The 22,271-nt window shown below is 43.6% G+C and overlaps 1 protein-coding gene and 1 long non-coding RNA gene across 5 annotated transcripts in view; one reads left to right on the forward strand and one right to left on the reverse strand.

The window, feature by feature from the left end:
- The window catches only part of arhgef18b (rho/rac guanine nucleotide exchange factor (GEF) 18b), a 234,604-nt gene that overhangs the window by 117,375 nt on the left and 94,958 nt on the right, over positions 1-22,271 (forward strand). For all 4 annotated transcript variants that reach the window (XM_072244323.1, XM_072244321.1, XM_072244322.1 and 1 more), the window contains 3 exons: positions 5,386-5,466; positions 7,186-7,288; positions 9,265-9,415. In XM_072244323.1, coding sequence (XP_072100424.1) covers positions 5,386-5,466; positions 7,186-7,288; positions 9,265-9,415 — 335 coding nt within the window. The remainder of the gene's footprint in view (positions 1-5,385; positions 5,467-7,185; positions 7,289-9,264; positions 9,416-22,271) is intronic.
- Positions 1-22,271, reverse strand: part of LOC140188240 (uncharacterized) — a 55,772-nt gene that overhangs the window by 1,788 nt on the left and 31,713 nt on the right. Inside the window, exon 2 of the long non-coding RNA XR_011883248.1 lies at positions 15,075-15,161. This is a non-coding gene — a long non-coding RNA (uncharacterized lncRNA). The remainder of the gene's footprint in view (positions 1-15,074; positions 15,162-22,271) is intronic.

Consider the following 22,271-nt stretch of genomic DNA (forward strand, 5'->3'; position numbering starts at 1 on the left):
AGTCGTTAAATTATGACTTCTTGCAGCACATTAAATGCCTGATTACAGTTTGAATGTCTTTTTCTCATGCATGTCTCACAATGAATCTTGTGCGATGGGTTGGTAACTGGAAGGACACTCCTGTTAGGTCACAGACAAGCTAGATAGAGGTGACTAAGCTATTGACTGACAGCTCGTTTGATTATGAATGGTCACGAAGGAGGGGTTTGTGCAGATTCTGCTGATGGTATTTCTGTTAGCTCAATATAGAACATGGCTACTCTCTTTCCAAAATGTATGTGCTTTATCCTAAGTTCAACCAAGAGTTTTCCAAGGATTTTATCAAGCTAATTTGCCCAATACTCTTTAGCGAACTGGCTCTAGATTGTTGGACTTGAACTAATTCACTATCATGCTTCTCCTTCTGCTGTCTGTGTAAAGCTTTATCTGCAAGCACTTCCTTTTGATATTTTAGTCTGTTACAAAACGCGTAAGGAAGGAGTGGAAGCTATTTTGCATCAAAGTGCCCTTAAATGTACTACCACAAGACATAGGAGCAGAATTAGGCCATTCAGCTCATTGATTCTGTTCCACCATTTCATCATGGCTGATCTCGGATCCCACTCAACCCCATACACCTACCTTCTCGCCATAATCTTTGATGCCCTGACCAATCAGGAGAATATCAATTTTTGCTTTAAATACACCCATGGACTTGGCCTCCACAGCTGTCTGCGGCAGAGCATTCCACAGATTCACTACTCTCTGGCTAAAAAAAAATTCCTCCTAACCTCTGTTCTACAGGATTGGCCCTCAGTTTGGAGGCTGTGTCCTCTAGTTCTGGACACCTCCACCATAGGAAACATCCTCTCCACGTCCACCCTATCTAGTCCTTTCTCATTCGGTAGGTTTCAATGAGATCCCCATGTGTTCTTCTAAATTCCAGTTAGTACAGGCCCAAGGCTGACAAATTCTCCTTACATGTTAACCCCTTCATTCCTGGAATCATCCCCGTGAACCTCCTCTGGACTGTCTCCAATAACAACACATCCTTTCTGAGATATGGCGCCAAAACTGTTGGTAATACTCTAAGTGCATCCTGACTAGTGTCTTATAAAGCCTTAGTATTATCTCCTTGTTTTTATATTCTACTCCCCTTGAAATGAATGCTAACATTGCATTTGCCTTCTTTACCAAAGACTCAATCTGTAAATTAACCTTCTGGAAGTTTTGCACAAGGACTCTTAAGTCCCTTTGCACCTCTGATGTTTGAATTTTCTTCCCATTTGGATAATAATCCACACTTTTGTTCCTTTTACCAAAAGGCATTATCATACATTTCCCAACTCTGTATTCCATCTGCCACATTTTTGCCCATTCTTCCAATTTGTCTAAGTCCTGCTGTAATTGTATTGCTTCCTCGGCACTACCTACCCCTCCACCTATCTTCATATCACCCACAAACTTTACCACAAGGCCATCACTCCATTATCTAAATCATTGACAAACAATGTGAAAAGTAGCAGTCCCAATGCTGACCTCTGAGGGACACCACTAGTCATTGGCAGCCAACCAGAAAAGGCCCCCTTTCTTCCCACTCGCTGCCTTCTGCCTGTCAGCTGTTCCTCTATCCATGCCAGTATCTTTTCTGTAATGCCATGGGATTTTACCTTGTTAAGCAGCCTCATGTGAGGCACCTTATCAAATGCCTTCTGAAAATCCAAGTTAATGACATCCACTGCTTCTATTTTGTCCCACCCTGCTTGTTACATCCTTGAAGAACTCTTAACAAATTCATCAGGCAAGATTTCCCTTTATAGAAACCATGCTTACCTGATTTATTTATCATTATTCTCCAAATACCACAAAACCCCTCCTTTAATAATGGACTCCAACACTTTCCCAGCCACTGAGATTAGACTAACTGGCCTATAATTTCCTTTCTTTTGCCCTCCTCCCTATGTAGTGGCATTCCTACATCTAGAGGCCCAAGGCTCTATTCCTTTGAATCCTGGCAATATTTTGGCCTAATGAACCGAAGGGTTTTCCTCTAAAAGTGAAATCTAATGTTGGTTGTAAGAAAAATCATCTGGAACCATAACAAGACCAACTTGTACACTGCCTCAGATCCTTCTTAAACACTCAGGTTCCTTGAGGAAGACAATGTAAGATCCTTCTGCCTATAACTGTACACATAAGAGTTAAAAATTTCCAATATTTCTGCATGATTTCTGTAAAGTTTCAAAAATACCAATACTGATAGATCCTGGGTGCCCGCAGTAATGATTCAGACACTCTCAAAGGCCCTCTTCAGAAATGTCTAGATATATGCCCGTAAATGACCAAGACCAACAGAAATACTCTCTGTACCTTATAAAGTGGCCACTGAGTGTATGTTTGTGGTCTTCTGCTGCTGTAACCCATCCACCTCAGAGTTTGACATGTTGTGCATTCAGAGACGCTCTTCTGCACACCACTGTTGTAACGCATGGTTATTTGAGTTCCTGTCACCTTCCTGTCAGCTTCAACCAGTCTGGCCATTCTCCACTGACCTCTCTCATTAACAGGCCATCTTGCCCACAGAACTGTCACTCACTGAATGGTTTTTGTTTCTCACTCCGTTCTCTGTAAACTGTAGTCTCCATTGGTCGTGAAAATCCCGAGAGATCAGCAGTTTCTGAGATGGTCAAACCACCCCATCTGGCACCAACAATCAATCCAGGGTTAACGTCGCTTAGGTCACATATCTTCCCAATTCTAGTGTTTGATCTGAGCAACGACTGAACCTCTTGACCATGTCTGCGTGCTTTCTATACATTAAGTTTCTGCCATATGATTGGCTGATTAGATAGTTGCAGTAACGAGCAGTAACAAGGTGTAGTTGGTAAAGTAACCAGTGACTACTGAGGAATGTGTGTCTGTATGTATATACAGACACACACAGTATATTTGATGACACCTGCTTTATCTATGATCTTTTAAGTTCACCTCGGTATTGAACTAGGGCCTCAGTACAGCATCTCACCTGACAGATACCGAAACAATGGGACAGCATTCCCTCATTACCATATGGGCATTAAAAAATTTTGCTCAAAGATATGATCATTACTTTTTTTTTATTTCCCATGTAAATACCGAGGCCTCATAGGCAGGAAGTTAAGAGTCAATCATATAAGTAGGTCTGCAGTCCCATAAAGGATCCATACTTCGTCCCATGAAGCACATTAGTGGTCTGAAAACGCATTGCCTTTGTCACTGAAATTGTTTGTAGCTTTATAATTCCATATTTAATCGAAACTTATCTGCTATTGTGAGGTTCAAACTTCTGACCCTAGATCACGAGAACAGACTGCTCTCCTCCAGTAACTAATTCTTCCCAACTAGCTGTGTCACTTCAGGTTGGACTTTGGCTACTTGACCAAACCTGATGGATCTGACTATTCATGAGATGGTCGTGTTGGGTCAGCTATACATTCTGACAAATGGTCTGGGTTCAGGTTAGACGTGCGATTCACCATGCTTTATCAACTCAACATATGTGTAGCATTGCAAGTCTGTCTGCAAATAGCTCTGGGTCAGGTGTAGAAATTATAAGTACTCTGGTGAGACTTCATCAAAGTTACTGGTGAACGCAGCAGGCCAGGCAGCATCTCTAGGAAGAGGTACAGTCGATGTTTTGGGCCGAGACCCTTCATCAGGACTAACCTGATGAAGGGTCTGGGCCCGAAACGTCGACTGTACCTCTTCCTAGAGATGCTGCCTAGCCTGCTGCGTTCACCAGCAACTTTGATGTGTGTTGCTTGAATTTCTAGCATCTGCAGAATTCCTCGTGTGTGCTGGTGTGACTTCGATTGATTGTGATCGGGCTTTAGTTTTAAATCCAAGCCGTCTAGATTATATAGTCTTGTCTTGAATCTTCTGGGAATTAGTTTAAGATAAAAGGTTAGCCTTAAATTTTGTCAGATGTACATCAAAATATACAGTGAAATGCATTGTTTTTGTCACGGCCAGCACAGTCCGAGGATGTGCTGGGGGCAACTTGCAGTGTCTCTGTGCTTCAGGCAGCAAAATAGCATGCCAACAGCTTACTAATCTGTATGTCTTTGGAATGTGGGAGGAAACCGGAGCACCCGGAGGAAACCCATAGTCATAGTCATACTTTATTGATCCCGGGGGAAATTGGTTTTCGTTACAGTTGCACCATAAATAATTAAATAGTAATAAAACCATAAATAGTTAAATGGTAATATGTAAATTATGCCAGGAAATAAGTCCAGGACCAGCCTATTGGCTCAGGGTGTCTGACCCTCCAAGGGACGAGTTGTAAAGTTTGATGGCCACAGGCAGGAATGACTTCCTATGACGCTCTGTGTTGCATCTCGGTGGAATGAGTCTCTGGCTGAATGTACTCCTGTGCCCAGCTAGTACATCATGTAGTGGATGGGAGACATTGTCCAAGATGGCATTCAACTTGGACAGCATCCTCTTTTCAGACACCACCGTCAGAGAGTCCAGTTCCATTCCCACAACATCACTGGCCTTACGAATGAGTTTGTTAACTCATGTGGTCACATGGAGAAACGTACAAAATTCCGACAGAAGTGGTGTAATTGAACCCTGATCTTACAACTAGCACTGTAAAGCGTTGCACTAATGACTATGCTGCCCTCGTTATGCATATAATAAAATGGAAGCAGGACAAAGACTTTTCTGATGCCTCTAAAAACTTTTAATTTGATTAAAACAGTTTCAAACAGGATTGAGGTAATGTTCTGGTACAGTAAACCTACACTAAATCCAAGGTGAATTACTAGGACAATTTAAAGAACAAAGCCACATCGTTCTCAAGCCTTACTTCATATAGGAAACAAGGGCTGCAAAAAAGTTTTGCCAGACTGAAAAGTAGGAGTCTGGTGTTGAGAAACATTAATTCTCAGGTATGAGCAGACTTACTTACTGAAACTAGAGAAGCAACAGCATGGATGGATAAAGTTAAAATTCAATGTTTTAAATTATCGGGCATTATGTATTTAAGGGTTTCCTAAATCTCATCAAGTTCTGATGTAGATTTATAGTGCCTCACTCTGAGCGTGCGTTAGGATGGATTGAGATAGTAAGGACGGACTTTTACGCATGTGCCATGTTGACACCTGAATAAGAACCTCTTGCCTGGCTGTGTGCTCACCAGGAAGTTACAATTGGTCACTGGAGCCTAATATGATGCACTTCCCTCACTTCAGTTTCCTAAACCGGAGCAGTGATGAATTTCCATTTCCATCTTAGGAACGCTTTTCTTGAGTTTTGATGCTGCGAGTGAGCAGCAGACTCTCGGAGACCCTTAGTCAAGGAATCTTTTACTCATCCCCATGGTGTATATTTTGTTCTGACTGGTTATTTTCTCTGCAGTGCAAGAGCAGGATCAGGATCTGCACAGCTTCACCATTCTGCCTCCTCACATGATCTCACTTGGATGGAATTTCTTGCTGAGTAGGTTCCTAGAATTCTTTTATGATTCATGGTACTGATTTTGAGGTATCTTCATATAACTTATAGACCCTAACAAACCTCTGGGCAGAACTAATCTACACAATCACAGCTGATTAATCCACCTTTCTTTTTTTTGTTTGTCTGTGAAGTTTTCTATTACTGTGTGAGTGGTTATTGGATCAACCAATCAGATCAAAGAATTTACAGATATTAAAGGGATCAGGTATATGGGAATTGGTATGGAAAGGTCATGTTAAGTTAAAAGATCAGCCATTGTTTCAACCCAAAGCATCAATTGCCTGTTTTCTTCCATAGATACTGCCTGACCCAATAAATTCCTCCAGTTTTTTGTGTTGCTCCAGATTCTACTATCTGCAGTTCCTTGTGTCTCTAAAAGATTAACCACAATGTTCTTGGATCATAGGGAAAGAACCAGGGGCTATGTGGTCTATCTGTGTTTCTATTTCTTATATGTAAATATTTGTGAAGGAACAAACCTCACCTTCCATTCACTTAAGTGAATACCATCTGGGGACTAGTCAGTGAAGGAAACTGAATGAGGTTCCCATTTCAGGATCCAGAGGAAAGGAAAGTTGAGAAAACTCTAAGAATCGAATCATCCATTTTATAACTCTGACAAATGTTCAGCTGCTCCCATACCTCCTTCACTCACCCCCACCAGCTAGGAATGTCTTGTGATTACACAGCACCTTTCAGAGCCGTGGTAGATCCCAATGTACTTTATAACCACCGAGGTATTTTTAAAGTGTAGTTATACTATAAAAAGGGACCAAACCTGTGCATGAAAAATCCCACTCACACTAATGGTTGTTTGTCAACATGATCTGGAATTTTTTGTGATTTTGGAAATGTTTGTCCGGAACTCTAGAGGGAATCCCTTAAAATATGCCCTTGGACATTTCACATCCAGCAGAGAGGACCCAAGACATAAAGCAGAATTAGAGTATTTGGCCCATCAAGTTTGCACCACCATTTGATCATGGCTGATTTACAAACGTTTGTACTTTCCCTCTCAATTCCATTGTCCTGCCTTCTCCCCGTAACCTTTCTAGAGTAACGTTACTATTCAGTCCTTTCGATATTCAGTAAGTTTCAATGAGATTGCCCTTCATCCTTCAGAATTCCATTTAAGTACAGGCACAGAGACATCAAACGCTCCTCATATGTTAAGTCTTTCATTCCCAGGATCATTCTTGTGAACCTCCCCTGGACCTTCTCCATGCGAGACCTCCATGTAATGCTTCATCTGAAGAACAGCAATAATTCAAGATAACTGGGGGAAATCCAACATGATGTTAATATAAAATAAATACAGAAATTTTTAGAATTTTTTAATGGCTCAGGCAGTATCGATGGAGGGTTAAGGTTTCAGGTTAATAACCTTTCTGTTTCGCTACTGAGTATTTCCATCTATCTATTATTTTGATTTCAATCTCCAGTTTCTGCAGTTTGTAGTTTTTTTAGTCAAGTTCATGCTCAGTTCCCTGTCAAGCAAAGGCCTCAACAGGATGAAGCATAGAGCAAAGTAAAATGTCACCAGAGACAAATGATTCAAAGAGAAGTGACTTCTGTTTAGCACAATTTAATACGATGTTGCTATGAATGTTTGAAGCTACTTGTTCATTTGAACAGAACTTGGCATATTTTCCATTAAATCTAGATGTGTAAGTTTGCAACTTTCTCTCCCTCACTCTAAAGGAAAGAAGATGATGACAAAACTGATCGACCCGAGAAAGGCACGAAGGTGAAGAGGACGTTAAGTTCCCTCAAGAGCAGGATGACTGGCTCCTTCAAGGATAAGGTGAGAAGGATCGCAGGAAATTGCTCTCGAAGGTGCCTGTGTGGTAGGTCCAGTAGCAGGACTTTTTTATCGCGCCCTGAAAATTAGCTATGTTGGAAGGCCGTGCTCTCTCACCTGGAATCCGGTTCAAGCCTGATGGACTAAGGAGCTACCCACCTACCCAAGCAGCCAAGATGTGGAATGAGCTCTCGGGATTTAGACCCTGGCTTGTGTAATAGACGAGCCTCATTTGGGAATAGCCAGTATTAGTATAGCTGGGATCAGGAAAGAGGTAGAAAGATCAAGCTCTTGAAATGCTGCATAAACGATATAGTGCAGAATAGTAAAGTTACTGCGCTCCTGTTAGTAAGCCTGGAATTTTGATTCAGGGACATGAATTCAAACCCTAGTGTGAAAAGTGAAATAAACACCTGTGCTTATTTAATGGTGCCAGTGAAAAAGCTCGTTGTAAAAAAATCTCATTTGACTCACTAATATCCTTCATGGAAGGGCACAGGTCATCCATGTTTGGTCTGGCCTTTATGTACTTAAGTTTAATTGTCATCCAACCATACATGAATACAGCCAAGCAAAACAGTGTTACTCCAAGCCCAAGGGGCAAAACACAATACCAACAGTCACACACAGCACAAGGCACATATAGCGTATCTTAAGATATTAGTAAAAATACAGTCATGCAAAAAAAATATAGTCCAAGGGTCCATGAATGTAACTCTCATTCCACCAAAGTAGTCGGTTTTTAATTATTCTTTGAGACAGTCAGATTAGGAGCACCACGGCAGTGTAGCGGTTAGCACGACGCTAGTTACAGCACGAGGCGTCAGAGTTCAATTCCAACACCGCGCATAAGAAGATTGTATGTTTGTCACGTGACCACGTGGGTTTCCTCCAGGTGCTCCGGTTTCCTCCCACAGTTCGAAGACGTACCGGTTAGTAGGTTAATTGGTCATTGTAAACTGTCCTGTGATTAGGCCAGGATTAAATAGGTGGGTTGCTGGGCAGTATGGCTCGTTGGGCCGGGAGGGCTAGTTCCAGGCTTTATCTCTAAATATATAAATAAATTAACAGCCGGTTAAGGATTAATAATAAATTCTAGCATTGCCATGGATACAGTGAATGAACAATGTTGGTATTGCTCATTGCCAAGGATTGGGTGAATGGAAAAAAGGAACTGGATCTTGCCCATAGAGTCCATCTGGATTGGGATTCTCAACCTATTTTATGCCGTGGACCCCTGCCATTAACTTAGGCAGTCCGTGGAGCCCAAGTTGGGAACCCCTGATCTAGATTGACATGTAGCCCAGAAAGCCTGAGGTAGAGCTCTTAGCAGAAGAGTCCAACTGAGATCTGTACTTTCTGGTAGGACCCAGCTGAGCAGGGAACTATATACATGGGATCTAGACTGTGTCATCATATCCTAACAGAAGTGGGCATTAATTGTGGAGTTTGGGCCATTCAGGGGTGAGGGTGAAGCACTTTTTAACTCAAATCTGGACTTTATCCCACAGTAATCGGATGGAGGTTGGGAGGGGGGAAGGATCCATTGTAAACGCTGAAACTGAGATTGATTTCTGGTCCTTGAGTCGCGGGGTAAAGGAGTTAAACTTAAAGTGCAAGTCAGCTACATCCAATGACTGCTACCGTACTGTAACACTTACAGCATCAGTGACCCAGATTCAATTCCCACTGCTATCTGTAAGGAGTTTGCACCTTGTCACTACGACTGTGTAGGTTTTGTCCAGCTGCTGTGGTTTCCTCCCGTATTCCATAGATGTACAGGTTAGTGGGATCACATGGCTGTAATTGGGGGGGCGTGGTCTCATTAGGCCAGAAGGGCTTATTATCATACTGTAACCCTCGATAAAATAAGATAAGTAATTAAGTGAAAGGACAGGTTGAAGAGAAGCCAAATGGCCTCCTGTTCCTTTGACTCTTTGACGCGAATGTCTTTTTTTTGTGTTCCTTTCCTTTTATAGGGTAAGACCAAAGAGAAAGAAAAGGAGAGTCCAAAAGAAAAGAGAAAGTTTAACAATGGCCACGAGTTAGTGCTTGGAACCTTTTCCAGCTCCACTAACTGCACGCTGTGCAGTAAACCGCTGAGCAGTAGAACCGGTTATCAGTGTGTGAGTGAGTATCGCAGTCACGCTGCTTCCACGCCTGCCTTGCTCTTGCACTTCTCACAGTCCGGCTTACCAGATCAAACTTTTCCTTTAGTTAGTACGTAGCCCAAAACTTTTCCTTTAGTTAGTACGTAGCCCAAAACTTTTCCTTTAGTTAGTGCGTAGTCCAAAACTTTTCCTTTAGTTAGTACGTAGCCCGAAACTTTTCCTTTAGTTAGTGCGTAGTCCAAAACTTTTCCTTTAGTTAGTACGTAGCCCAAAACTTTTCCTTTAGTTAGTACGTAGCCCAAAACTTTTCCTTTAGTTAGTACGTAGCCCAAAACTTTTCCTTTGGGAAGCGGGAGATCATTCAGGTGCTTCCTGAATTGAGCTGGAGGGGCGAGGGCAGCACCCAGGTAGATGGCTGAAGTTATGACCCGCTGTGAGCTTTGGCAGACATACTTAAGAGGAAAAGGATAAGCATGCGAGCAAAAATTTCTAAGTAAAGTTTGTGACCCTCAGCGGGATTGTGGGATATTAAGATGTGGGTCACCAAAACTGATTTTGTTCTCAGCTTGACCTCTCATAGACGTGGCAGAGGATGGCTGCCCGCGGTATGATAATTAGCTGCTGTTCTAGTAGTGCTACACTTTATGATTTCAAGACCCATTTCTGTTTGTATCAATACATTTAGTGGATGCAGTAAGGCAGCTGGTTCATGGTTTGAATGCACCTACAATTAGATCTTTACTAATTTGGAGTTATTATTGGTTTGCATGAATGAACCACTTCATGAAACTGGGCTGCCTGATAGAAAGTGTGAAAACTACTGGTTGAGTGAACAAGAGTAGAAAAGTACTGTGTGGATTGCCTTAACTGTGGTCTGCTGATGCATTGCAGGCAGCTATAGTCCATTGGAACTTAATCACGCCTTAGGAAGTTTTGGGGTTTTTTTCTGCAATTAGCCGAGCTTGTATCCTCCTGCCCTTCCATTAGGAATTACTGCACTGTGTGGTCAACAAATAGTGATGCCTTGTCACCGGCTTGAACTGGCTCCTAATTACTGGTGTGCACTGGCTCACTGCCACTGACACGCACTGGCTCCCCGACACTGGAGGGCACTGACACCTGGTCACTGGCATGCACTGGCTCCCCGTCACTGCCCCCTTCCTCACTGGCTGCTAATCTGGCATTGGCTCATGATTAAAATATAAATCCCTCCATGCCCCTCAAAACCACTTCTCTACATAATCATCTTTCCCAACCCCTATAAACCTCCTTGATCTCCTCTAATTCTGGCCTCTTGGAATTGCTGCTTTTATCTGCCATTTTTCACTTTGTTAATGGAGCAATACAAGTGCAAGTTATTGTTGTTGTCACATTAAGAGTGATCAACCTGTGAAATAATACTGGGGGAAGGCCAGTAGGTATAATAGTGTAATAAACCCTAATGCAAACCAGTGAGCTGGACGTGGGATCTTTATGACCAGGTGACCTCTACCTTCTTCTGATAAATGAAAATATCACTGATCACACTGTGGATCTAGGTGACTGGTAGTCCCGACTCACAATGCTCATTGGCTTCTGACGCAGATAAATATGGATTGAAAACTTAGCCTTGATAAGGGTATCCATGAAACCTCTGAGCCCATCTAATTCACTCACATCTTTAGTACAGGAGACATGCTGCCCGTACACAGTCATGGTGTACATGTACAGCGGATGCGATTTGATTTCAACATTTAAAAGAAATTTGGATAGCTACATGGATGGGCGGGGTGTGGAGAGCTGTGGAGCAGGTGTAGGCTGATGGGATGAGGCAGAGTAGTAGTTCGGCAGGGACTAGATGGGCTGATGGGCCTGTTACTATCACTCTATGTGACAATTCTCCCTGTTCAAGGTTGACTTTTAATTGCCCTCTGAAAGAAGTTCAACCGAGGAGGTAATTAACAATGGGTAATCAAAACTGGTCAATCTTCATTCAGTTAACACTGGGTTGCCGTAATGGATAGCCTTCTTTGTTACCTAATCAACAAGGTAGGCGTATACTGGGACCAGGTCCCTGTATTGCATGGAGTGTGGCACTCGACACCCAGTGCATGATCGGCTGCTGCAAGGCTGAAAGCGCTTGCAAATTCCCGTAAGAAGAGAGAGACCTGACGTCAGCATGACTGGCCACCACCTTGGCCATTTAATATCAAAGTTCACTCAGGATGAGTCCATCCTCCTGCCAAACAGCCCCCATCTCAGTGTGTGTCCCCCCAGGTTGCTGCAAACATGCTTCTTGAATCTTGAGTCAATAATATAATTTGTGAGCTGTTTTCATGGCAATGTGTTGACTTATTAGATGCTAATCTGAGATGGATATTTATTTGCAATTCCTACTACCTCCTGAGTCAATCTCTGTTGGTGATTGTTTTTCTTTGCATTATAATCTCTGTTGTCTAAAGTTTCACTTTGTTATATTTGCTTAAATATCTTGACATTAAGTGTAATCAGGCTTTGAAAAGTTCTGATCTTTTGTGAATGAGTGATACCTCCGCATGATCTAAGGTTAAGTCATGATGCAATGTAGTCTTTCATTTTTTAAAAAAGTATCTTTGAAGATAATTAATTAGCTTATTTTTTATTACCTTCGCAAGTAGTAAAAGTCAGAGAGTCGTGGTTTCAAATCTAGGGACTTGACCACATGGTCTAGGCAGATAAACCCTGGGTCGTGTTGAGGGAGTTAGCACTAAGAAAGTTTCTGTCTTTTGTTTGAATCATTAAATCAAAGTCCTTTCTGTTCTCCCTTGTGGATGTAAAACAAAATCAGCAGTAATATTTCAAAGAGGAGCAGGCAAGTTTGTTCCAAAGTTCTGATTGATATTTATCTCAGGCTAAACAATGTGAGAAAAAACCACTCTACGTAGAAATAACAAAAGATCTAGCCAGAGTGAGGATACTTGGATAAAATTCCTATCAATCAAGCTTGGCGTATATAACTGAGACTGAATTGACAAAGTTTAACCAACCATCATTCACATCAAGGCGATTTCTCCTGTTTCATTCTGTGTTTATTGGAGGGACTAACTGCAGTTTCTAGTTTTCTGCTCTTTAAGCAGACCCTGTTTTCTAAGCGAATTGACTCTATTTGCAGTACAAGGACACATTGACTCTGTTGCATTGGCGCTGCTTCATGCACCCATACTGAACAATTTCATCAAATTTGCCTCCAAATCCACCCTGCCCTGAGGTTCACTCGGTCCATTTCTGACACCCTCCTCCCCTTTCTCATCTCTCTTGTCTCCATCTCTGGAGACAAACTGTCGACCGACATCTTTTATAAACCTCCTGATTCCTACAGCTATCTTCACTATACTTCTCCTGACTCTTCCCTTTTCCCAGTTCCTTTGTCTCTGCCGCATCTGTTCCCAGGATGAGGAATTCCTTTCCAGGACATCAGAGATGTCCATCTCCAAAGAAAAGGGTTTCCCTTCCTTCACCATTGTCGCTGCCCTCCCCTGTATCTCCTCATTTCCCGGTCATCCACACTCAGCCCATCTTCCCGCCACCTTAACAGTGATAGTGTTCCTCTTGTCCTTCCCTACCACGCCATGAGCCTCCGCGTCAAGCACATCATTCTCCACAACATCCACCACCTCCAAAGGGATCCTACCGCTAAACATACCTTTACTTGCCACCCCACACTGCTTTTCGCAGGGACAGCTGCTTCCGTGATCCCCTTGTCCATTCGTCCGTCCCCACCAATCTCCCTCCTGGTACTTAACCCTGCAAGCAACTAAAGTGCTACACCTGCCCATTCACTTCCTCCCTCACCTCCACTCAGGGGCCCCAAACTGTCCCTCTATGCAAGGCAACACTTCACCTGCGAATGCGCTGGGGAGATCTGTTGTATCAGGGGCTCCTGATCCTCTACATTGGTGAGACCCGTCGTAAATTGGGGGACCGCTATGTCAAGCACCTCTGCTCTGTCCGCCAAAGGCAGAACTTGCTGGTGGCCAAACACTTCAATTCCATTTCCCATTCCTGTTCTGACATGTCAGTCCGTGGCCTCCTCTTGTACCACGATGAGGCCCCCCTCAGGGTGGAGGAGGAACTGCTTATATTCTGTGGATAACCTCCAATCTGATGGCATGAATATTGACTTCTCCGTCTGGTAAAAAAAAATTACCTCCCCCTCCTCTTCTATTCCCCACTTTGTCCTCTTGCCTCTTGTCACCTCCCCTTGGTGCCCCTCCTCCTCACCTTTCTCACATGGTCCTCTCCTATCAGATTCCTTCCTCTCCAGCCCTTTACCTTTGCCCCCACCTGGCTTCACCCATCACCTTCCAGCTAGCCTCCTTCCCCTCCCCCCACCTTGTGTCTTCCCCCTTCCTTTCCAGTCCTGTAGAAGGGTCTCGGCCTGAAACATCAACTGCTTGTTCATTTCCATGGATGGATGCGGCCTGAGCTGCTCCAGAATCTTGTGTCTGTTGCTAAGGATTGTTTTCTGTGAGTTTTGTACCCTGAACCTCCAACTGATTGGCTGACTCAGTAATAAAGATCAATTACCTGATCATTTTCACATTGCTGTTTGTGCAGCAAGTTGTGTCACATAGCCCTACAATACCGACTAGATCAATGTTTAATTGGCCATAGAACATTCTAGTACATCCCAAGATCCCAAGATGACGAAATACTCTAGAGTACAGTTATTTTTTTCTCTCCAATGGTGTGGAAGAGTGGCTTTCTTCCTGCATGTTCTTTTGTTATTCTGCAAACAGCCACCAGGGGGCATGTGAGAATGCTGTTCTTCTTCCATCATACAGGGACAGCAGGAGGGAAAGTTGCCTTGGATTGGGCCAAAGGAACTTGAGTGGGATCTTACAGATTCATTCTCTGAGTCCCTGGATATTCTTTGCCTGATCGAGGAATGGTGCTACTCATACGTAACATTACTGTAAAAAGATTAGGAATGAAATCCTGAACTGAACTGGAATGGTAATTTTAAGAATATGAGTAAGTGAAATTCTTTACTAGACATGGGTACCTGAAGTAGAATTTATGTGAGTTCAACGTGAATCTAGAAGTGATTTGAAGAGAGAAGAGTTTGGCGGAGAGACACTTCATACTCTAAGGTCAAGTGAGATCTGGCATTTATATCACACGACTTAACCCTAGCCAGGGCAGATGAGATTGGTCAACAAGGAAGTCAGAGTTTAACGTAATGAAAAGAAAAATAATGTAGATACTGGAAACTGCAAAAACAAATGTTGGGAAATGTTCTGTGGGTCAAGCAACAATTGTAGACAGAATTTCAGTTGTGACTTTGAATCTTGAGGGCAGCGACTTAAACAATTTGTCAGGCTGCTAAAGTAAGGTTACACTGCTGAGAGATTTGCCAGTTATTGTTTGTGGATTTATTAGTATTGAAGATGAGGAATCTCACTATGACTTTGAAAGGCAGGATTGAAGGAAATTCACGGGAAGACGGAAATGGATTCAGTGATCCTTAAATTTAAACTAAAGTGATTGCTTTGGAGAACCAGCCTGGGCTGTTGAACTTTTATGATCAAGTAATATTCAGAGAAAGGAAGAAATTAAGTAATTTAATAGCGTAATAGGATTATATATTTTTTACAACTGAAGCGAATAAACAGAACCCAGTTTTGCTCAAGGACCAGATCTGCAACCATCTACTTAACTGTGGATTCTGCAGTAGTGTGATCTTCTGCTGAATCTTTGGACCCTGTGCTTTCAAAACCGGGTGTTCCAACTTGGGCTGCAGTCTTCTGCAATAAAAGCAGACTTTATCATCTCCAGAAGAAGGAAAAAAAATGTCCATCATGATCTCCGGTAGTTCCAATGCACTTTACCACTAATTAAATAATTGCAGAGTTCGGTCACTATCTTTTGTAAGAGGTCCAGCAGCCAATTTATGCACAGCATACTCATATAAACAAATTAGATTATGAGGACACGCAGTCCTCTTTTATTGTCATTCAGTAGTGCATGCATTAAGAAATGATACAATGTTTCTCCAGAATGATATCACAGAAACACATGACAAACCGACTGAAAAACTGACAAAAAAACACATCATTACAACATATAGTTACAACAGTGCAAAGCAATACCGTAATTTGATAAAGAACAGACCATGGCACGATAAAAAGTCTCAAAGTCTCTCGTAAGTCCCATCATTACACGCAGACGGTGAATCTCCAGTGCCGCAAACTTGTCGATGCAGCATCCTGGAAGCATCCGACCACAGTCCGACCCCAAGTCCATCCAAAAACTCCGAGCCTCCGACCAGCTCTCCGACACCGAGCACCATCTCTGCCGAGCACTTTGACCCCGACCCCGGCAACAGGCAATAGGCAAAGCCGGGGATTTGGGGCCTTCCCCTCCGGAGATTCTCGATTGCACAGTAGCAGGGCAGCGAAGCGGACATTTCAGAAGTTTCTCCAGGTGTTCTTCCGTGCTTCTCACGGCTGTCTCCATCAAATCAGGATTGTGCACGGCCCCTAGTTAACACATATCAATATCATTCAGAACGGCCGCACACGTTGCGTTGCACTGCCATCTTCTCCTCCCTCCTTACGTGATTATATTCAGATAAGCTGTGATGGTGTTTGAGGGATAAGTAATGACACAGAGGCACTTTTGGTAACTTGCCTTTCTTCAGAATAGGGGTTTGTGCCTCTGTGATGCTGGGTGGAGCACTGATTTGGCATCTCATTCATAAAGTGTATCTCCAGTAGAGGGTTCAGGCTGACTATTTGTGCCCATGTCTTTTTGGGTGTGACTTGAACCTATAATCTCTGATTCACTACTGCAGCATGATTCTTTCCTCTGGACCATTATCGTACACTTTGAACCTACCTTATCAAAACTCCCACACCCTTTCTCTAAAATTAGCCACCACACCCTCGACTCTAGAAGTGGTTCTTCACAATTCAGTAGAAAACTCAGGAGAGACAAAATCCAGACTCAGCACCTATTACTGAGCCAACAGCCATGTGAGAAATATTTACATCTTCATCGGCATGTGACATCACATTAAACAACCACTTTTGATATATGGGCTCTCGTCCCTGCGGTGAACACGATGATGTTTCAACAACACTTAAAACAAGCTAAGCCTATCCTCGAGCGTCGAGGCATGGGGGGAAATTCCTGAGATTCGAGGGAGAGCTGTCTGGGCTTTTAATTTGGCTTTTTTGACACTGATCAACAGAAAAGACTTTTGTGTCAAAGTGAAAACAAATTTCTACAAAATAGTCTAAATTTTTTACAGTTATTAAAGATTGATTGCATGATTACTCACCTCCTTCAAGTCAGTATTTAGTAGATGCACCTTTGGCAGCAATTACAGCCGTGAGTCTATAGAGAGGTCGCTATCAGCTTTGGACATCTGGACACTGCAATTTTTCCCCATTCTTTACAAAACTTTTCATGCTCTGTCAGTTACATGGGGATTGTGAGTAACCAGCCCTTTTCAAGTCCAGCCACAAATTCACAAAGGATTGAGGTCTGGACTCTGACTTGGCCACTCCAGGACATTAACTTTGTTGTTTTTAAGCCATTCCTGTGTAGCTTTGGCTTTATGCTTGGGATCATTGTCTTGCTGGAAATCAAATCTTCTCCCAAGTCATAGTTCTCTTGCAGACTGCATCAGGTTTTCCTCCAGGATTTCCTTGTATTTTGCTGCATTCATTTTACCCTCTACCTTCACAAGCCTTCCAGGGCCTGCTGCAGTGAAGCATCCCCACAGCATGATGCAGCCACCACCATGCTTCATGGTAGGGGTGGTGTGTTGTTGATGATGGGCAGTGTTTGGCTTATGCCAAACGTAGCATTTAGTCTGATGTCCAAAAAGCTGAATTTTGGTTTCATCAGACTATTCCAGCTGACTTCAGAGTCTTCCACATGCCTTCTGGCAAATTTTAGCTGAGATTTCATGTGAGTTTTTTGCCACTCTCCCATGAAGCTGCGACTGGTGAAGCACCCGGGCAACAGTTGTTGGATGTGCAGTCTCTCCCATCTCAGCCCCTGAAGCTTGCAACTCTTCCAGAGCTGTCATAGGTCTCCCTCACTGGTCCCCTTCTTGCACAGTCACTCAGTTTTTGAAGACAGCCTGCTCTAGGCAGATTTACAGCTGAGCCATATTCTTTCCATTTCTTGATGATTGACTTAACTGTACTCCGAGGGATATTCAGTGACTTGGAAATTTTCTTGTATCCATCTCCTGACTTGTGCTTCTCAATAACCTTTTCACGGAGTTGCTTGGAGTGTTCTTTTGTCTTCATGGTGTAGATTTTGCCAGGATACCGACCCACCAGCAGTTGGATCTCCCAGATACAGGTGTATTTTACTGCAAACAATTGAAACACCTTGACTGCACATGGTAATCTCCATTTAACTAATTATGTGACTTGTGAAACCAATTGGCTACACCAGTGATGATTTGTCATATTCAAAGGGGTGAATACTTATGCAATCAATTATTTCGTGTTTTATATTTGTAATTAATTTAGATCATTTTGTAGAGATCTGTTTTTACTTTGACACGGAAGAGTCTTTTCCTGTTGGTCAGTGTCAAAAAATGCCAAATTAAATCCATTGTGATTCAGTGTTGTGAAACAATAAAACATGAAAACTTTCAAAGGGGTGGGGGTAAATACTTTCTTTTTAGGAACTGGACAGACGGTCCAGTGAGATGGAGGAACTGAGCGAAATACATGTTAGTAGGGAAGTGGTGTTAGGTAAATTGAAGGGATTGAAGGCAGATAAATCCCCAGGGCCAGATGGTCTGCATCCCAGGGTGCTTAAGGAAGTAGCCCAAGAAATAGTGGATGCATTAGTGATAATTTTTCAAAACTCATTAGATTCTGGACTAGTTCCTGAGGATTGGAGGGTGGCTAATGTAACTCCACTTTTTAAAAAAGGAGGGAGAGAGAAACCGGGGAATTATAGACCGGTTAGCCTAACGTCGGTGGTGGGGAAACTGCTGGAGTCAGTTATCAAGGATGTGATAACAGCACATTTGGAAAGCGGTGAAATCATCGGACAAAGTCAGCATGGATTTGTGAAAGGAAAATCATGTCTGACGAATCTCATAGAATTTTTTGAGGATGTAACTAGTAGAGTGGATAGGGGAGAACCAGTGGATGTGGTATATTTGGATTTTCAAAAGGCTTTTGACAAGGTCCCACACAGGAGATTAGTGTGCAAACTTAAAGCACACGGTATTGGGGGTAAGGTATTGGTGTGGGTGGAGAATCGGTTAGCAGACAGGAAGCAAAGAGTGGGAATAAACGGGACCTTTTCAGAATGGCAGGCGGTGACGAGTGGGGTACCGCAAGACTCAGTGCTGGGACCCCAGTTGTTTACAATATATATTAATGACTTGGATGAGGGAATTAAATGCAGCATCTCCAAGTTTGCGGATGACACGAAGCTGGGTGGCAGTGTTAGCTGTGAGGAGGATGCTAAGAGGATGCAGGGTGACTTGGATAGGTTGGGTGAGTGGGCAAGTTCATGGCAGATGAAATTTAATGTGGATAAATGTGAAGTTATCCACTTTGGTGGCAAAAATAGGAAAACAGATTATTATCTGAATGGTGGCCGATTAGGAAAAGGGGAGGTGCAACGAGACCTGGGTGTCATTATACACAAGTCATTGAAAGTGGGCATGCAGGTACAGCAGGCGATGAAAAAGGCGAATGGTATGCTGGCATTTATAGCGAGAGGATTCGAGTACAGGAGCAGGGAGGTACTACTGCAGTTGTACAAGACCTTGGTGAGACCACACCTGGAGTATTGTGTGCAGTTTTGGTCCCCTAATCTGAGGAAAGACACCCTTGCCATAGAGGGAGTACAAAGAAGGTTCACCAGATTGATTCCTAGGATGGCAGGACTGTCATATGAAGAGAGACTGGATGAACTGGGCTTGTACTCGTTGGAATTTAGAAGATTGAGGGGGGATCTGATTGAAACGTATAAGATCCTAAAGGGATTGGACAGGCTAGATGCAGGAAGATTATTCCCGATGTTGGGGAAGTCCAGAACGAGGGGCCACAGTTTGAGGATAGAGGGGAAGCCTTTTAGGACCGAGATTAGGAAAAACTTCTTCACACAGAGAGTGGTGAATCTGTGGAATTCTCTGCCACAGGAAACAGTTGAGGCCAGTTCATTGGCTATATTTAAGAGGGAGTTAGATATGGCCCTTGTGGCTACGGGGATCAGGGGGTATGGAGGGAAGGCTGGTACAGGGTTCTGAGTTGGATGATCAGCCATGATCATAATGAATGGTGGTGCAGGCTCGAAGGGCCGAATGGCCTACTCCACCTATTTTCTATGTTTCTATGTTGTTGATGGATATATTCAAACTGTTCAAAATAGATTTTTAGTTGGTAAGGGAATTGAAGGATAGTACATCAAAGGGAAGTAGGATCTTATTGACCAGTAGAGCAGCGTGTGATACGTACACAAAGTGCTGGAGATACTCAGCAGGTCAGGCAGCATCTGTGGAAGTGAATAGTCAGTCAACTTTTCGGGCTGAGACCCTTCTTCAGGATTGAGAAGCTGGGGGAAGGTGCCAGAATAAAAAGGTTGGGGGGGGGGAGGGGGGGAGACTAGCTGGAAGGTGATAGGTGAAGCCAGGTGGGTGGGAAAGGTCAAGGGCTGGAGAAGAAGGAATCTGATAGGAGAGGAGAATGGACCACAGGAGAAAGGGAAGGAGGAGGTGATAGGCAGTTGAGAAGTAAAAGGTCAGTGTGGGGAATAGAGGAAGAAACAGCTCCTCCTGTAGTTCTTACTTACGGTTTAAAATCAAAAAAACAAGGATAAGATGTTACTATCCCTCATGCCAGTGGGTTGTGAGCACTTGCTTGAGACTGCCTTGATGTTGGGAGTGGCACAGGGTTGACACACAGGGGTTTTCAAGTGGGCACCCTCCTTCCTCGGTGTTTCATCGATTAGCCCACTACATCTCCAGAGGGCTTGACGATGACTTCTGGTGACCCACAGTCACCACCACTGTATCTTCCACTCTCTAGATGCTATCTTGGAACCCAGGAGAGGTCTTCTTGCTTGATCCAAAGCCAGTGACTGCTCCTTTCCGCCACCTCTGACGTGGCTCTGATGATTTGCCGTAGAATCTGACTATGGATCCCCAGCTCCTTCAGCAATTTGATGGTGGGTGTAGCTATAATCCCCTACAACCCACTTCCGCAGGACAAACTTTGGTTTTCCGGCCCCGCCGCTGAGCTTCAGCTGCTAGATCTGCATAGTGTAGCCTCTTGTGCTCATAAGCTTCAGGCACTGAATCCTCCCACGGGACAGTGAGTTCCACGACGTAGACGATCTGCAATGAACTGGACCAGAGAACCCAGTCTAGACTGAGGTTGGTAGTAGCAATTTCTGGTGGAAAGGTGAGTTGCTTATTAACATCCACCAGCATTTTCCCAGTCACGGGCCACGTTCACCTGTCCTGTTTCTGACTTAGGAGGGAGACTAGTTGCTCTTTTCCCTCCCTCCTGGACAAATGTTGCTGGTGTCACAGTGTTAGTTGGTCGAGGGGGCAAGGAGTTGGTTGCTATCCTCTTGGGCTTGATTCCCGCCGCCAGACCCTTCAAGACCTGGTAGTGACGCCACGTGTATCTGCCTTGTGTGGGGCTGGTTTTGCAGCTTGCCACGGTATGCTTGAGGGTTGCCAGAATCTGGCACAGGGCACAAGTTGGGCCCTCACCGAACCATTGGTGGAGGTTTTATTGTGATGGAAGCACATCACATGTAGCTCTGATAAGAAAGCTAAGTCTGTTTGCTTCCATCTCCCATATGTCCTTCCGGCTAATCTTCCTCCTCTCAAAGCCTTCCCACTGCATCCATTGCCCCTGGTTAGCCAGGGAGACACTTCTCTCTGACTCTTCTTGTAGCCGCACTTCCTCGACAACTATCTTCCTCCGCTCTGGAATTGTGGCCTTGTGCTAGGTGGATCCACTTGCTGCCAGACCAAAGCTGCCCCTGCCCTGTTGGACTTGCCCCACAATGTCTCTGGGCCTAAGGGCTGCTGTTGTTTGCTGCACCACATCAGCTGGGGTTCACTTCCACCCAGTTGATAAGGTCCGTGCGGTGTTACTGATGGTCTTGTCATGACAGTCTATGAGTATCGTCTGTATATGCACCTTAGAACACCCAAATTCCTCTGTAAGGTCGGTGAAAGGTAGTTCAAGGACTCCTTTACCATAGAGACAGATACACCTTGGGATACCGAGTCACGTCTTTATGATGGTTTGCTCAAGCTTTTTCATGGTTGTCAGTGGGACCTCATAGACAGTAAGTGGCCTCATCACCCGGGGTAGCGGTCCCAACTTCAAGCACCAGAGCTTCAGGTCTCCAGGCAGAATGGCCTTGTCGATGTTATCCAGACCCCATGTGTATCTGCCTTGACTGAATCAGAATCAGAATCAGAATCCGGTTTATTATCACTGGCATGTGACGCGAGATTTGTTAACTTAGCAACAGCAGTTCAATGGAATACATAATCTAGCTTAGAGAGAAAAAGTAAACAAAATAAAAATAATAATAAATAAGCAAGTAAATCAATTACAAAAGTGAGGTAGTGTCCAAAGATTCAATGTCCATTTAGGAATCAGATGGCAGAGGGGAAGAAGCTGTTCCTGAATCCCTGAGTGTGTGTATTCAGGCTTCTGTACCTCCTACCCGATGGTAACAGTGAGCTCTCTCAGGTCAACGATTAACACGCGGTTTCCTTATTAAAAATATCGAATGTTGAAAGCATTGATTATGGTCTATGTAAAAAGGAATTAAATTAACCTTTCACCAGTAATTTAGAAAGACAAGTTAGTTTTACGTTATAGAGAGTGGAAGGGTTA

The sequence above is a fragment of the Mobula birostris genome, chromosome 26 (assembly GCF_030028105.1).
Source record: "Mobula birostris isolate sMobBir1 chromosome 26, sMobBir1.hap1, whole genome shotgun sequence".
Lineage (NCBI taxonomy): Eukaryota > Metazoa > Chordata > Chondrichthyes > Myliobatiformes > Myliobatidae > Mobula > Mobula birostris.